The sequence below is a fragment of the Idiotropiscis lumnitzeri genome, chromosome 9, assembly GCF_059441095.1.
Source record: "Idiotropiscis lumnitzeri isolate Australia: NSW breed Sydney's pygmy pipehorse chromosome 9, RoL_Ilum_1.0, whole genome shotgun sequence".
In the NCBI taxonomy this organism is placed as follows: Eukaryota; Metazoa; Chordata; class Actinopteri; order Syngnathiformes; family Syngnathidae; genus Idiotropiscis; species Idiotropiscis lumnitzeri.
In genome coordinates, this window is record NC_142399.1 from 5,741,503 (window position 1) to 5,759,761 (window position 18,259).

General features: G+C 40.5%; 1 protein-coding gene across 1 annotated transcript in view; it reads left to right on the plus strand.

The window, feature by feature from the left end:
- The first annotated feature begins 8,030 nt into the window (after positions 1-8,030).
- cdh5 (cadherin 5) overlaps positions 8,031-18,259 on the plus strand; it is a 28,423-nt gene continuing 18,194 nt past the window's right edge. Inside the window, exons 1-6 of the mRNA XM_088304188.1 lie at positions 8,031-8,376; positions 15,416-15,655; positions 15,985-16,264; positions 16,961-17,083; positions 17,212-17,379; positions 17,859-18,037. Of these exons, the coding sequence (XP_088160314.1) occupies positions 15,419-15,655; positions 15,985-16,264; positions 16,961-17,083; positions 17,212-17,379; positions 17,859-18,037 (987 nt within the window). The 5' untranslated portion in view covers positions 8,031-8,376; positions 15,416-15,418. The remainder of the gene's footprint in view (positions 8,377-15,415; positions 15,656-15,984; positions 16,265-16,960; positions 17,084-17,211; positions 17,380-17,858; positions 18,038-18,259) is intronic.

The following is an 18,259-nucleotide window of genomic DNA, read 5'->3' on the forward strand; positions in this document are numbered from 1 at the left end:
GTTGAGTACATTTGATATTTTTTTTCAAGGAATAAGAACACTTTATAGTATTGTAATTTGTAAAAACTTACAGTGATAACATTTAAAATAGAATTAAGAATTAAGTGTGATTCATTCATTTTGCATTAAGTTAGCAGACATCCCAAAGGCAATGCTATGAGGTTGTTTAAAACACGTAATATGTAATTCTGTTTTACTGTGATGGGCAAAAATAATAAAATAAAATAAAATAAAATAAAATTGAAAATAAAAAATAAAAATAAAATAAAATAAAATTGAAAATAAAAAATAAAAAATAAAAAATAAAAAATAAAAAATAAAAATAAAATAAAATAAAATAAAATAAAATAAAATAAAATTAAATTAAATAAAAACAGACAATCATGGCATGTACAGGTTCACTGTCACAATTGGCACCATAACCAGCATTTTGCTTGACCTAACACACACAGGTGAATATCTGCACACCTGCACATTCTGCTTGGTGAGGCGAAAGAGTGATGAAAGACGAGCGCAACGCCAGGTCGATAGGTGGGAAACGAGACAAACATTTGCAGGTCGTAAGCGGTGGATTTGTATTTTTTTTAAACATTGCGTGGGTGTTATAAAAACTCTTTTGGTGAACATCTTAAATGACGCGCTCGCCTCCTCCTCCTCCTCTTCACATCTCACAGCAGCAACTTCTAACAGCATTGGTAACGTCGCGTTTATTAGCTTCCATTTATAGATAACCACAAATACACAAGAAAGAGCCGCTTTTAAAAGAAATTAACTGCATTAGAAAGAAGCCAAAATGGGAAATGAATTAAATTATATCAACCGGTTTTCAACTAGATCTCCTGCGGGCAACAGCGTCAAGTCACAGTTTTCATCCCACTAAAAGTTGGATATATTAAAAAAAAAGTCACAATTTTCCCAGAGTGATACGTTATATTTGTGTAAATTATGTAGGTTTTTTTTTTTAATAAAATCTTTAAATTATTGGGATGAAGTTTTTTTTGTTTTTTTTGGGGAGTTAAGTATGACAGCTATTTTCCAAAAATTATTGTGTGCGTAATCCAAAACTGATCTCATTTTTTTTCCCCATCACATCATGTTTTTGAGCTCTAGAATCCTCGTTTTCTAAAAATAAAAAATCTGAAATAGATGTGGATATATCCAAATAAAACACCAAGATAGAATAGTTACAAGCTTTAAAAAAAAAAAAACATTCTAAAACTAAATTTATTTTACGTCTGCCCATATTTACAAGAGTCAAGAGAAAAGGCAGCCCTAATCTTCTTAATCCCTATTATGATAGCTTTCTGTTTACAGATATTGATAGTACTGACCTGTTGGGAGCCGCACACACCTCTCACCACATTGTGAGAAACTTGCCACCGAGCTGTAGATGAGTCCAATTGTAATAAGCTTGTAAGTCTTATGACAGCGGCGATATAAGTGTAATTTTACTTATCTGGTAAACTGTTGAGAAATGTTTTGGATGTGGTAGAAGACCCCTGACTGGAAATTTTAGTTTTAATCAGCATAAAAATCTAACTCAAAGGATTTTTTTCTCCAACTGTTTTCACAATTTTATGACGTCTTGGAAAAAACCAGTAACTTAATCAGAAAAAATATCTACAGTATGTTAGTGCATTTTCTGCGCTAAATGTCCAGCTGTTGTATACCCGGATGGGAATTAAAACGTCTTAGAAGCATTAGGTGCAGCCCCAAAAAAATAAATAAATAAATAAAAGAATTTCAATATTTGGGGAATAACGTTGATGCTTCTTAAAGATATTTTGTAAAGAAGAAAAGCAAAATTACAAGACTACACAAGTGAAGTCTGTGTTTTTCAAGATAAAATATTATATATTTAATGTTTGTTTTTTTTTAATATGAGGTGAAAGGTTTAGACATTAAAAAAAAGGAAAGGTCCCAATATTATGAAAATAATTATCTTTTGTGAGCACCTTCAACAACCCCTCCTCCTCCTCTTCTCTCCGCATTGCTCACCGTCTCCCAGCAGCAACTTCAAACAGCATCAGTAACGCTGCGTTTATTGGCCTCCGTTTAGAGATAAACACGCTTTCAAATGTAGCATCGCAGCTGAGCACGGGCTTGCAAATACACCAGGAAGTGCAGCTTTTCAAAACAGATGAAACTGAATTTGAAACTACGAGGCTACGACTAATAAATGAATTCTCAAAATTATTTCCAACAGTTTTTGCACTTTAGAGTGCAATTGCATTAAGGAAACAAGTCAGCACCCGAAGAATGTACCTAAAATGTCAGATTTTTTGGGGATAGAAAAAAAAAACAAGTCCGAATAAAACAACTATGGCTATTTAAATGAAAAAAATATTTTTTTTTTAGATGAGAAATGGAATTTTCCATTGAAAATGTCATATGCTAATAATATATGTCAGTTTTTTTCAAGATGTAAAATATTGTATCATTTTTAAGTACGTTAGACAAAAGTCAAAATGAGAAATTACAAGATTTACCTTTTTTTTTATATAAAATTTAAAAAAAAAGCTAAATAAAAAGCTTCATATTTTCCCAAAAATAACTGTGTTTTGTGAATTTGTAAAGAATAAAGGGCAATAAGAGCTCACATCCTTTTCGATAAATAGTCTGATACTGTGGAGAAAAAAGTCTCAAAATAGTGAGAAATTGTCATTTTCTTCACCGAGAGGTCACAAATTCAAGGGATAAAAAGTAAACATTTTCAAGATAGATGTCAAAATCATAGTATTACTTTGTATCGTAAATGAAAACAAAAAGGGGGATTAAGTATTCTTCTCCAAAAAGTAATTTTTTTTCACAATAACAATCATCAACATTTCAAAAAGCCACATTTTTCAAAGAAATTAATTTTTGAAATAAAATCCCAGAAAACAACAGGGATCATTTTGACAATGTTGCCTATATAGTGACACTCTCCCAAAGACACTCAAATATATATTTAATCTATTTTTATTGATGGTCCTATTTACATGCAACCCAACACAGCCTGCTTTTGGACCAACATTGCACCATCCAACTCACGCCTACTCAAAACAAGAAGACTTTCTACCATTGGACCAAACTCCATCTCTCCATGAACCAAATATGCACACACTTTCATTCACCCCCCCCCCCTCACTCCACCCCCACCCGCCATGGACCACCACACGGCCCCCCCTCCCCCCATCCTCAAACATTAACCCTAACCCCATTTATCCCCCATACTCAACAACTCCATCATCCCTGCGGCAATATTTCACATTACTGTGTATGTCAGTTTTTGGAGTTGTGCGTACAGACACACGCACACACGCACACGCACTCACGCACACACACACGCACGGACCTTATGCAACACTCAGTCATGCGGGCTGACACATCCTAATAGTTGTTACTTTGTGCCACACTTAAGTCGGACAAGTACAGTAGACAAGCATGTACACACACACACGCAAACATACGCACACACACACACGGACACACACGTCTAAAGGCAAACAATGTGGACAGCGAGCCAGCTATTTTTAAAGGGCACACTTCACAAGATATCATCTCCTCATCATTGGGCCTCAGGGATTTTTGGCTATTTACACAAGACACCCACACACACTCGCAAACACCCGCACCCACACACACACACTAATTGGGAAAAGAACATATGAGAAAGTAGTAGCCCCTTTTTTTAGATGACAATTTGCCATTTATTGAGAAAAAGTTTTGTCGATAGTGTCCGACATTTCAAGAATACATTTAAGATTATTTTTTTTGTTAATTTGCTGTTACAAAAGTATTTATATTTAATATTATCATAATGAAAATTTTTAGACCTAAAAAAATGTCATATGAAAAGGCGAATAAAGCCATTTTTTTTTTCAAATGCACACACTCAGCAAGCCTTGACCACTGCTCAATATTGCTATTCTCCAAGATGATAGACATGTTGTAACACTTGCTAAAACGTGTGAGCCGCGTGGACGCTAAAGGGCAACTTTTATTTCGCCCTCCCCCTCGTCCTCTCCTTCAGTATTCCCTGTTTCTCGTCTGCCGGCCAGCCAGCCAGCCAGCACGTGATGATGCAAGCGACGGCCAAGCAGCGGCAAGAATCAGCTGAAAATCATCTCAGGCCGCAGTTGTGAGCTTAATCCATTTTACCAGATCACACTGGGAGCGACATGAATATTCAATAAACCGCTGCTAGAAGGCTTTTTGTACGCCGTGCCATTAATTTATAATTTATGTCACCAGATTGCAGTGTTGTATGGCGCAAGGTGGCAACAGAAAAGAAAAACTGGCCATGTGTCCTGATCAATCACATTGGGCAATTGCCAACCACTTCCAAACGACCAATAGTGTAGACCACAGAGCACTGCTTGATTGTCTTGAACAGAGGGTTCGCATCACGATTACAACTCTAAATTGGTTTTGCACTTACTTCCACCAAGGTCATTTTCCATATCTGTAGGTCAGGCCTCTTCATCCTGTTCCATGACTTTTGGTATACCCCAAGGATCCATTCCGGGTCCCCTCCTTTTCATGCTCCCCCTAGGAAACACCAACAGAAAATTCATTATTTCATTCCACTCTTTGCAAATGACTCCCAATTGTATATCACGCTTAAATCATGCAACTCCACGCAGGCCTCTTTTAGACTGGAATAGCTTAAATCCGGATAGCAAATAATGATGACATAACTGAAAAAAAGCCCAAATCCAAAAACTCCATCCCTAGCAACATTGCTCCAACTGCACCACACATGTAGAATCTTTGCGTTATTTCTGAAGCCCCTCTTACTTAACTTGGACAGAAAAATGTCATCTGTCACATTTCTTTTTATTTAATCAATTAAAAATAATTGTCGCAACTCTAATATCTAATCGTTCATATCATCACGTCGAGACTATTGTAAGTGTCTTTAGTTTGGTCTTTTGTGTGGGGGAAAAAAATTCACTACCCACACCTGGGCCTCAAAGTACACCTTTTACACGGTTTTAAATGTCTGTTTTGTCACTTGATGCCATTTTTAGTCCAGACCTCTGATTTGCAACTGTATCTATTTTACATATGACTTTTGTCTTTACAGCTTTTACTTTTCTTAGATGATGCATAATGTAGCGCACGTCGGTTCAGTGCGAGATGCGTTTAAAAATGCTCTATAAATAAACTTTACTTATTCACATAAGGGCGGGAATGTTCCGACCAATCACAATGGGCCATAGTTCAGCACTTTTAAGCATGCGATAGAAGAGGAAGTGTACAGACCAATCAAATCGGGCCTTAGCCCACCGCTTTTAAGTTTGAATTTCACAGCTGTCGGGCTAATCAGGGAATGTGGATGTTTCTCGGAGTAGAAACCACTGAGGGACTGTTGGTCCTGTTCTTCCATGCTTGAGGTACAACATTGTGTTTTGATTAGAAGAAGTGAATTTCTGTCAGGTTTGGCTATGAAAGTGGCTCCTTCAGGCTGAAGGGGGGAAAAAAAAATATAAGCCTGTCGCATCCAACATTCTCCTCGTTCGCCTCGTTCCTGTCGCGTCTGGCTGGCGGTCCTTGATGTCGGCCTCCCGGTGGTACTCCTGCCGTCCCACCGCCATCCGGGAGAACATCAACCGCTTTCTTACATGTCAGCCAGCCAGGACGGCGTTTGGAGTTTTTTTTTTGGGGGGGTGGGGGGAAGTAGGCCATGAGTGCGGCGAGTTGGAGAGCGAACGCAGAGGAGGCAAAGCAGTGGGTAAACAAGAGAGTTGCCGTCATGTTTGCCATGTCGCGTTTGATCGACGCGGGGACGGACGTCATTCTTCGCCGAGACAGATGACACGCCGCGTTCGGCTCGTCAGTCCTTTGGTTTTCCTCCAGGAATTGTTCAAAAGCGTCAATGTAAAGTCTATTATTGAAACCGTTCTGCTATTAATGTCCAATACAAGTGGGTTTGATACTCAGAAGTGACAAACGTCAACTCCTTCTCCTGTCAGATTGTCACTTTTCCCCAGCTTGTCTGTCTAAAAACTTAAACGCACACAAATGCATGGCGGGAATTAAGAAGTTCCCAAAGACTCATGGAGAGTAAACAAAGAGATGACGGAAACTGATCCTGATCAGAATTTAAATGATAAACTGTTAAATGATATCAGATTTTATAAACCACGGTTTGTACAACAAAAAAACTGATTTTGAATGCCATTAATTGTTTTCCTGATACCCCAAATGCATCACTGGGCAAAAAAATAAATCAGAAAAAAAACGAAATAGTCTTTTCAATTCCAGTCAATTATCTTCAAAAATGTACACTGTATTTAAAAACGAATCTTTGAATTTGCTTTTTAGAGTTGCACATTAGTGTCCCACCTCTGCGGCTGGTCATTCGGAATGAACTCATTGCAGACCGTCGACATGGTGCAACCTCTAGGGAAAGGGGGCAATGAAAAATCTTGTTTTTGTACTATCCAATCACTTTTCCTACTTTGCTCCAAGCAGAACAACTATCTTGCTCTGTTCGTGTGTGTGTGTGTGTGTGTGCGTGAAACTTGATGCCCCGAGGGTTCGCTCCAGAGTTAATTGCCTGCTCGTTGCACCTCCCACAGCGTCAGTGAGTTTCAACGAGCTTCTCCAAACCTCATCATGGTGACTTTGTGGGATGACAAGCAGATTACTTAATCAGTCTCTTAATCCCGCCCACCCGCAGGCTCTGATTGGGAAAGGGTGGCAAAATCCGTCAAATTTCCGGAACCAACACAATGTGACACCATTTTTTTTTTTTTTGAGAGTCAATTAAAAGGCAGAAGCAGGAAGAAGGGTTCGCAGAAGGGCTTTGAAGTGACACAAGAAACGCAAAACAAGATGCTAAGCTAATGAAGCGTACAGATCATAGAAGACAGCATCGAGGAGAAAGACCGTTTGCTCGACATTTCCTTTTGTAGCGTTATTTTACGGCTAATACAAGGCAATATGGCTTGGAAGTTTTAATCAACCACAACAGAGGGAAATATTACAATCATTTGAAATAATGGTTTAGCACTATTCTCGCCTCGCTAGCCTAGCATGACATTAGCATTTTCTGCTAACGTACATATTTTAATTTACACTGTTTGGTGTGTTATTTTCTATTAGTCATTTTAAAGCTAAAAGAAAAACGCAGCATTTGGCTTTGGGAACATCCATTGTTTTGTTTTTTTTTGGAAAGAAAACAACACAAATGTCGCTGCATTGTGATTGGCCCAAAGATCAAAGCCAACTAACCAAAGATGGGTCAAATGACAAGTCACTCACTCTGAGGCTTTCTTTGAAGACCACTCTAGGGAGGAAAACATGTGTTGTGTATTATGAGAAACTTTCAGGAACATTTAGGCATGCACTTATCCACTCTGGGATTTTCAAAGTCAATATTTGTTTCCTCCCCCCTTTTTTTTTTTTTTTTTTACCCGACAACAAACCAGGCGACAATTTGAGCAAAACATCATTCTGGAGGGGGAAAGGCGGAGTGAGACAGCATGATATTTAACTTGAAAAATGCACACACACACACAAAGACCCACTTACTGACACGCACTTTCACACACACACACACACTCGAGAACACACACACACATTTGCACAAACACAGCCCAAAACAGTGATTTGTGTGAGCGTGTCTATGTGTGCGAGTGAGTCATATTGTGTGTGTGCGTGTGTGTGTGTGTGTGTGTGTGGTAGGGCATCACTCTCATCTCATTTACCAGCTTTGACAAGATCTCTGTCTGACACACACACGCGCGCACGCACACGCACACACACGGGCGCCTCATGTGGTGAAATCTCTGTGGATTATCCCCAATAACCTGTTTAACTTAATCCTTATCGCAAACACATGAATAATAAATCCACTCCTCCTCTCCCCTCCCTTCTTCCACTCTCTCACCTTGCTCTCCATCACCCTCCCCTCCTTCCTTCCTTGCATCCCTCCCACCCTCTCTCTCTCTCTCCCTCACACACTCGCTCTCTCATTTCTACCAAGTGCACCCCCTCCCCAAAAAAAAAAGCTCACTGTTACTGCGTCTGCTGCTTGGTGGTGGTGGTCTTTCCCTCCAGGACAGGAAGGCGAACAGTAGCAGGACTGGACACAATAACAGGAAGAGGAAGTGGGCAGTGACTTTTTTGAAGGGGGTAAAAAGACGCTAAGGGTAAAGTACAATCTAAGGGGAGGAGAAGGAGGAAGAGGAGGAGGAGAACCTGTTGGTGCTCCCAAAATATTCCCCAGTTGCCTTCTGGGAGTGCGTTTGGCTGCTGGTCATCACTTCACTTGGAGTCTTGGAAGGAAGGTTGGGAAGAAAGCAATTCCACGAGAGGAACCGTACAGGATCGAGAAGGATTTGCAAAGGATTCGGTGGTCCCGGACGCTTCCAGCAGTGAGAGGTAAGTTTGAGTCTGATTATGGGACATTTCATTAGGTACCCCTGCATAATCTGCCAACAATTTCGGTTTGATGTTGAATATTTTACGTGGTTGTTACGATGTTGTTATTTTAATATTAAAAGAAAAAGATGAAATTGCGATGCAGAGATTTTGCGATAATTGGAGTCACAGGACACTTTATTAGGCACCCTTTCATAATGTAATGACAACCACACACAAAAAAAAATCTTGGCATCTCATAAAGAGCCAAATGTCGAAGTTTGCAAAATAATTATGTGCTCAACATCTGATTGCATTCACTTGGTACAAAAACAACACAAAAAAATCACTTTGAACCCATGAAGAGACAAAAATGTTGCAACGTCATACCATCAAAAATACAATATATTGACTTCTCTAATACAATATTGTCATTTTTTTTGTGATGCACTATCAATCCGATATTATTCCACAACTTTTTTTTGCCCACAAAAATATAAATAAATAAACCCTAAAAAACCTTGAATGGCACCAAAGTGCAGGTACGACTGTAGTATCACAAGATGGCGTCAAATCAAAAATCCTCCTATTAGACATGGCTTTGGCCTGAGTAAAAAAAACAAACAGCAAATGGACAGTTGAAAATGGTCCATTTCTGCAGTTTTACATGAATCTAGCCACTAAAGTATGTATCGCCATCCCACAAAACAGGAAGTTTTAAACCATCTTCCAATTTATGTGTGCCCACTCCTTCCCCCATCTATGGATTTGCGTCCCCAATTGAGACGAAGGTGATTTGATGTGTTGTTCCGCTGCATCGGAAGCCATCCATCCAACTAAAGCTACTGGTCTAATTCCTGGAGAGGCAAAGATGAGGGGGGAAAAAAAATCTGGGAAAATCCTTTGGGTGCCATCTGGGAGTCTTGGTTGTCCCGCCGTTACATACATGCACGCGCGTGCTCGCTCGCGCACACACATGCAGAGACACGCGGGCATGATTAGAGGCATTCATTCATTCATTCAGACGGATGTCAGAGTGCTTGACAAGCTGTCCAGCTGTGACGGTGGCGGTTCGGCAAAAGTTGCCCGCTGATTGCTTCAGGGAAGATCGTTGATTTAGACTGGCATTTTTATACATAATAATAATAATAATAATAATAATAATAATAACAAAAACTAATACAGTAAATAATTGTAACAAAATAATTTTATAAAATATATCAATAAAAATTATGAGTAAAAAAATATAATTTATACAATAAAATTGCATTATAAAAAGTTAAATATTATAAAATGAAACAAAGTTGTAATCCAGTCATTTGTGGTTTAATAAAAATAATAATAATAATAATAAAAATAAAATTCCGCAAAAATTAATTATTAAAAAAATTCTACAGTATAAATAACATTTTTAAAGTTCACACGGAAAAAACATAACTGCTCCTAAAACAAATTCCCATTACAATAAAATGACGTCATGTCCCGTCGTTTAAATTCTCAACCCTAATCTGCTTTTATTTTGTAGTAATCGTTTGCTCTTGTTTCAAAAGCTTCACTTCCTGCCCCCATGTTTCTTGATAATAGTAATGAGCCTTTTCTCAATTTGCGTTCTCATCAATCCTTAAATCCTTGCGAGCTTGTGAAACGTCATCGGTAAAGTATTGTTCCAATTGAAAGTACGTACAAATAAATCAAGCACGAATACTTGGATGTTGTTCTTGTCATCTATCTTAAACCAAGGATGCATCAGTTGGTGACTTGTGAGGAAAATATCTCAAGATGCATTTTGTGCTGCTACCACGGAAATACGTCAAGAGTCTGGAGGGGCGGACACAGCCGTATATTGAGAAACCTCCATCGTCTCCGCCTATGGCGCATGCGTTGTGTATGAATAGGCTCCGTCTTGCGCTGCCCTTTGTCAGACAATCTCATACCCTGTTTGTAATCATGACCTTTTTCTGTGCCTTTTTGTTTCTTGGCTTCCTAAGTTAGTTTTTTCCTCCAGTTTTTGTTGTGACCTTTTGTTGCTACGGAGATTCTAAGTTGTTTGTTATATAGTTTTATTCAGCTTTGCTGTGATCTTTTGTTGGTACTTTTTGATCCCTGTTGAACAATCCCTCCCACAAAAAATACAAATAAAAAAATCAACAAGCACAAGCATTTTTCAAACCTGTGAATTGTGCATTTGAATTCTTCTTCTATCCCAGAAGACGTGACCGACTTGAGATGTATAATAGGGGCGGAATTTGACATGGCTCAAGGAGCATTTACTCGAAATTGCTCCAAACTTCTAGGCGTTGTCTCTAATCACGTCCATTCAATTGCCAAAAGTCTGTCTCAAGAAGGTTCACCATTATTCTCGCCACCATTCTGTACACTAAAAACTCTCCCTTCCATTCATGGGTCGTAATTGGCCTCCATTAAAAGCTGACCGAGGCCGTCAATTATGCCCTGATGATGGCCGGCTATTAGTGTCAGACCAAATGACGCTGACATTGCCGCGGACAACCTCCACGCGCTCGTCTGACTTGACCGAGCACACTCTGTGTGTGTGTGCGTGTGCGTGGTTGCTGGTGTGACTTGTAAGCAGACAGATTGTTAGAAGCTGCTATGTGATTAAACCGGTTTTAATCCCAACTCACACGCACGCACGCACGCACATGCACAGTTGTAGAAGGGTAAAAGTATATCTATGTCGAAAGCAGCTTTTAAAACCCAAAAAAGAAGAATGACAAAACTGTGAAAACTTTAGTCAGATTGTACATTCTGCTATGTGGTGGACGATAATTTAATTGTTCCGCGTGTCGCTAGCATCAATTTGAGATGAACAAGGATACATAATTTGGAGTACAAAAAAAACACTCTTCAGACCAACTAAGTGAAATGGAATCATTTCCCGTGGCAGATCTGATGATCTTTCAAGGCTCCGGCCTAACAAACGCCTCGCCCCTCTGCAGTTAAGTCAAGAAACGTTAATTGTGCATTGAAACATTTTTGCCTGTGTTGAGGAGCATGTGAGACGGCAAAGTTTTGTCTGGTTTTGTTTGCTGGTGTAGCAAAAAGTAGGTCAGCGTCGTCTGCCACTCACTGGCAGCGAGCGTGTTGTCGTCGTGGTTGTCTGCCCGCACGCGCACACGCACACGCACGCGCACGCAGCCTCAGCCTGCGGACGACGCTCAGATGTAATTACAGATATTCCTAGAACCTGTTTATTCTTTCGACACCTCCGTGATAAATAAGGTGAGAGGGATATTTTTTTGTATGAAATTAATGAGCCCTTAATCACAACACAACGTGTGAAAAGAAACCCAGTTGGTGCAGCAGCACAGGTGCAAAATCGCTCAGCACGTTATCATACATACATATCCTACTAATGATATTCTTACGAAAAGTTTGAACAACTTTATATGAACTATGAGGAAAAAGTTAATTACTGCGCTATATGTAAACAGCACTATAAGGGATCTCGGCATTGCAGATTTTTTTATTTTTTATTAACTCCATCCTCCTATTTTGCTGTTGGCTCAGACAAAGGAACTATGTTGAAAACGGAACTACACACAAGTGAGTTGAGGAGCTTCATTGAGACAAGTTGTGCTTTGCCGCCATTTTGAGGCATCTAGGTGAGAGGTGAGAGGATGAGCTTCATTTAGATTAGTGCTTCTCAATTATTTTCTGTTACGCCCCTCCCCCCCCTCCCCAGCAAGAAAACAAGTCACGCCCCCCCCCACCACCCACTCTCCGCCACAACTATAAATAAAAGCATTTTTGTTGCAAAACAAACCCACACCGTAGAGTTAATACTCGCCATGCACAATTGGCAAGGAGAGCGCCACTGCCATCTACTGGAGCGGATGTGCAATTACACTTTATTGTAGTACAGTGGGGGGGGGGGGAAAGCATGTTCCCCAGGTTCAAACCGCGCCCCTCAGAGGTAGTGCCCGCCCCACTATTTGAGAAGCACTGATTTAGACAGAGGTAGTGCTTTGTCGCCATCTTGAGGCATCTAGGTGTGAAAGAACTATGTTGAGGTGAGGAGCTTCATGAAGACATAAAGGTTTTTGTTTTGTTACAATCTTGTTTCATGTCCGCGTAATTCTGAATCTTTATTTATGGCGAGGGGGCAACAAAATAAATTGTAATAAATTGACACTAATCATAGAAGTAACAGTAAGTTCCGTTCTAAAAGTCATATGGAAATTCTTAAACCAAATTACAACGATTGTTTTTGTACGATATTCCACTAAATTCCAATGAGAGACGGTTTCGTTCCAAATTCTGTCAGATGAAGTTTACCACAGTGGAGGTCAACCGAATAAAAGTAACTAACGAGCTTCCATGTGAGCAAGACAGAGGAAGATGATGAGTGACGGGAAGGTGACAGATGACATGCAGGCAGAAAAGCGGGAGAACGAAGGAGGAAGAGGATGAGATGGAAGCACGCTCACGTCCACAGCTGGAAAAGCAGGAAGGGAAGGGAGTGTCCTCCTGAGCTAATGACCGGCCTTCATTACGCACGTTTTCCCAGAAGGCTTTGTGTTTACGCTTCCTGTGACTGATTAAAGGGAACGGCTAACACTCCTGGAAAAAAAAAAAGGCCTTATATGGAAAACATATTGTAGGGAGAAACAAATCAGTCAAGTATGAAGATCAGAAATATTTTTACTTTATTTAGTGTACTTTATTTTTATCTTAAATATCCACATTAGCTTTTAAATACAATATTTAACCTTTTTTTTTTTTTTTAATTCTGGTCATTTGCAGCTAAAATATACATGTTCCCATGTTCATACAAAACCTCTCTTTGAAGATGTTTTAATGAATATTGTGCCCTAATTTGTGGACGATCTGCAGTGAAAGAAACCCTTGTAATTCAGACACTTTCCGGACAAAAAAAAAAAAAAAAAGACCTTGAATGCAGCACCATGTAATATTGCAGCATTTTGAAAAGTCCCGTGAATAGAAGTTGTCACGTTGCAGTAATTGAGATGAATACAATTTGGAGGAAAACTATTTAGCCGTCTCCAATTTCACTCAGCAAATAATTCAAGACAGCCCACGTCACGTTTCCACTTTAATTAATTTAGCAATGAAAGAACACAAAAGGCTGGCAGACAAAAAAAGGAGGACAAATGAAAAGTGGTGGTCGGCGTCTTTGTTTGAGCTGATTTACGGGCGAGGGGTCACGGCGGGTCTCCACAATATGAGATTAAACCATTAGAGGAGGGCGGCCCGGTAATCCCCGCATCCTAATCCCGATTTCTCCCCGCATGCTGCTAATGGTTGACAGACAATAAGACGCCATAATGCGCTGGAGATAGACACTCAATTTTTAATGTTGGCACAAAAAAGGAGGACACCGCAGGGACACAGCAATCGGAAAAAAGAGGGTGATGGAAGACCAGTAGCCACGTTTACATGGAATGTCCAAACTAATTTAAAATACTCCAGATAAACACCTTCATCGGAATAAATAGGGTGGATCCGAATTGAATTATATTCAACGGTGATATGTGCGGTTCAATCGGTTTAGCGTGACGTAAACGTGCATAATTGCGTAGGGACGTTATCGTTCATGGCGGTTTACGACAACAGCTTGTCTGCGACGGGTGATGCTTGTTTTAAAAACGCTGGTAACTAAATCACATGATGTTTACATCGATCTGCGAAAAAAAACTTTTGGCAAAGTCTGTTTGCCTAACCTTCCCCTGCTCTCCCGTAGTGCGTGTGACTCCAGGTGAAAAAACAAACCGGCATCTTACTGCTGATTGGCTGCTACAAGGAACCAATCAGTGGGTGGCACAATCTGCTTCTGCACGCAGGGCCACCAGCACAGCAAAGAGAGAGGGAGAGATGTGTGCTGCAGCCAGAGTTTAATTTATCGGCCTTGAAAGTTAAGAAAAAAAAAAAAAGGCCGATGCCAATAATCGGCAAAATGCCAAATATCGGCCCATCACTATCGATCACGTGTGTAAACAGTTGACCAGTGATCTCAGTGTCACCCTCAGGCAATCCATAGTTTTACCCCGATCTTCACCTTACTCCCCCTCACCCTCACCTCTTGTCTCCTGCAGGGTTGTAACCCCGTTCCCCGCCTCAATATCCCTCTCATTGTCACTTTCAGTGAAGCCCCCTCAAACTACCCCCACGGTGTCACCCTCAGGCAACTCATCAGTTTCTCGCCAATCCTCATCCACACTCTGTCCCCCTTTGTCTCCCCCCGGGGGGGGAACACTCAGTGTCACTTCAGGCAACCAATAAAACCAGACTCAATCCCACCCTCAGTCTCTCGGGCAACACGCAACCATCCCTACACTTGTATCTGCGAATATTCTCACTCATCCAGGTCATTTCATTCTCATGATATCGACTCAATCGCAACTGGACTGGTCTGATTGCCTTTGGAGACGTTTTAGCAGGTGTCAACAGTTCAAGCAAAACTGGATCGCTTTGGACGGCAGCAGCCTGATCTCCTCACTCCTTTCTCTTTATTTTCCCCGCATAGAATACAAGCTCGGCTTTTAACTGCGTGCTTCATGCATTATCAGTAATGGGGGGGTTTCAAAATCAGGGCGTTCACATCATGCAGTCAGTCATCAGGAATGTTCACTTTTCGACTTTTTTTTTTTTTTTTAATCACCGAGATTGCTGCCAGATGACGTCAAACCCGTTGAACTTTTCCCCGACATGGTTCATCACGTCCTTTTAGCACTTCTTCCAGTTGTCTTCCCAAGCGAGAACAAGAATCGTTGGAAAATGTCAAACCATCGCTTGCTAAGTGTCCGATAAAGACAACCGCGTTTTGAGTGCTCGGTTAAAAGTGTGCCGGCATGTTTAATAAATCCCCCCGTGGCCTCCGGAGTGTAATGCTTTCAGCATCGGGGTCCTAAATGTTCCACCGGGTCCCACTTTCTGAGGAGCTTTAAGAATCCTGGTCGTCCACGATAGGCCGTCCAGGACTCTCGAGGAGTGTGCGCACAGCTGATAAGTGGTTTTAATGTCACACTCTTCTTCTTCCTCATCCTCACTTCTTTCTTCACCCCCCCCCCCTTCTGCACAGATCATGGCTTTGCTCCGGCTCTGGAACGTGGGACTTATTCTGGCCGTCGCAGCCTGGTCCGTGTCGCCCGCCGTTTCCGAGATTTCGGAGGTGGGATCGGAGAGGCGGCAAGGAGATGCCGAGGAGATTGTGAGGAAGGAGAGCCATCCGGTCATATCGCGAAAGAAGCGGGAGTGGATCTGGAACTCGCTCTACGTGGAAGAGGAGAAACCGGCGCCCATTCCCTACAAGATCGGGCAGGTAAACTAGAACGGATCGGAGTCACAAATGACTATTTATCATCCATATTATAAATATTGCATGGAATGTTTGTTTGTTGCAACAAGAAAAATATGGAAAAATACAACCAGGAATAATCAGAAGAAAAAAAAGTACAATAGCCAATTTACGCCAAATTTGCCTCACAAGGGTCATGGCCGTACTGAACTTTGTCGAGGGTTTTTCAACAAAATAAAGAGAGGATTCTTATACAAATTTATTTTATATATTTTTTTTACATTAATTTTGGTGGCGGAGTTTTTGTCTGTATTTTATAGGGCCTACTATGTTGCTCCGCTATCTTTTTCCAGCTCAAATCCAATCAGAGAGTGGAGGTGAAGCGGTTTAAAATCGAGGGCGAGGGCGCCGACGGCATCTTTAGCGTGGACCAGAAGGGGGACCTGTTTGTCAGCAAGTCTCTGGACCGCGAGGAGAAGAGCGCGTACCACTTGACCGCCAGGATGTACGACGGCAACAACAAACTCATCGAGGACTCGGGTGACTTTGAGGTCCAGGTGACAGACATCAACGACAACAGCCCCGTTTTCCCCGAAACTTACAACGGATCCATCTTGGAAAGGTCAACCATAGGTAAGTAGAGTTAGAACAAGTTCATTATTTACTTATTATAATTCCCACTCGAGTACATCGGTTCAATATAATGCATTATACTGACACTTTTCACAATGAAATTAGATGAATTTAGCTTATAGTCATATTCTAATAAAATGTTACCGGGAGAATAATGATAAATCGATTCCAGAAAATGTTGTAGAAAATGTCTCTTTCCTAAGGAAAATTTCACAATATTTAAGAAGTGTCTAGTTACAAAATAGTTACACTATTATGAAAATTTGGTAAATTTCTGTTAAAAAAAAAAAGATAACTGACAAGAATTTCCGCATTTTTGGTCGCACTTTTAGGAAAACAATTTTTTTTTTTTTTTTTTTTTTTAGAAAAAATCTCAAATCTTAACTTTATTTTAATTTAAGTAACAATATTGCAGGAATAATCTTATTTTTCACCCCAAAAAATGCAACATTGCATCACAACGCAATATTTTTTTCACGAAAAACAATTTAATGAGACTAACGACACATTCTGTCAAGATATTTATTATATTTGCAAAAGTTTCAGTATTACGACAAAAATTTAAAATATTCAAATCATTTTGGGGAGATTTTTCTGTTTTAGAATAAATGTCTTTTTTTAAGATGAAAGTTGCATTTGCATGAAGTTGAAGCGTTTATTATCATTACTATTGCTAACGTCTTCTTATCTCCTTAGGAACCAAAGTGATCGAAGTGAGGGCGACGGACACCGACGACCCAACCACTGCAAACGGCGAGCTGCGTTACTCTCTGACACCAGACGGCGATTTGTCTGCCTTTGAAATCGACAGCATCACAGGTTTTTACTTTTTGGCCAATTCTTGAGATAACAGACTAATTTGCTTGAACGACGTCCAAAAAGGTCTAAAGTCAGCAAGAATAATCAGCTTTGCAAGCACGTGTTAACTAAATGCTGTCCGTGTCTAGGTATGATCAGCTGCAAGGTGAGCACTCTCGATCGCGAAACCAAGAGTCAGTATGTGGTGGTGGTCCGGGCTCAGGACATGAGAGGAATGGCGTCAGGCAGCACGGCCACGACCTCCGTCACCGTCAGTGTCACCGACATCAACGACAATATCGCCTCCTTCACCAGACGTAAGGAACGCGCAGGGATGAAGGCAATTTCTTTTCCAGGAAAAGTTACGGGATTTCCTTCACTTTTCTTTGGAAAAGTAACACGCTAGTCTTGTGATATTCCGCCCTGCACTGTATTATTTTACTATTGTCAAATTACAAACTCGTGAATTATTTAATTTTTAATGCCTACTCTACCTGAGTAAAAATAAAAACCCCAAAAAACAATTTACAACTTTGTTCTTGGTGTATCCTGTTTTTTTGTTTTTCCAGTTTGGCCTTAATTCATCGTAGTACTTTCTAGAGCAAAGTGTTGCACATGGGAAGAAAACAACACCTAACGGGCCTTCTGGGGACGAAATAATTGCTCGTTTTTGCGCATTTGTGTAAAGTAAACACGCCAGTCTGGCACAAAATGGATTTTTTAAGTATCACGACGATGCCTCGCCGTGTTTAACTAGAGTTGAATAACGATTAATCGTGCTCCGTTTGTTCCGTAGGGACGTACGAGTTGCAGGTTCCGGAGGACCACAAACTGAACGCGAGGATCGGCACATTGGAGCTGGAGGATCGAGATCAAATTCAAAATAAAGAGCCCATATTTTCTCTGCCGGTCGACAACAAACTGTTCTACGTGGAGCTCGGCCCCAGGAAGGACGGATACCTCATGCTCTCAAAGGTGAAACGCGTCCTGAGATTGCAGATTTGGAATTACGGTTAATTAATAAGCAGCAGAGCTGGGTTTCGATTTTAATCGATTTTCTTTTTCATGGACCGATATTGATTAGGCACATTTTTCTTCTTTTGCTTGTGTTCTAGTTTCCCGCTAATTTATATGACAGAAAGCACTTTATTACAGCTCCAGCTGTTGTGAAATGCGCGATATAAATAAAGTTGTATT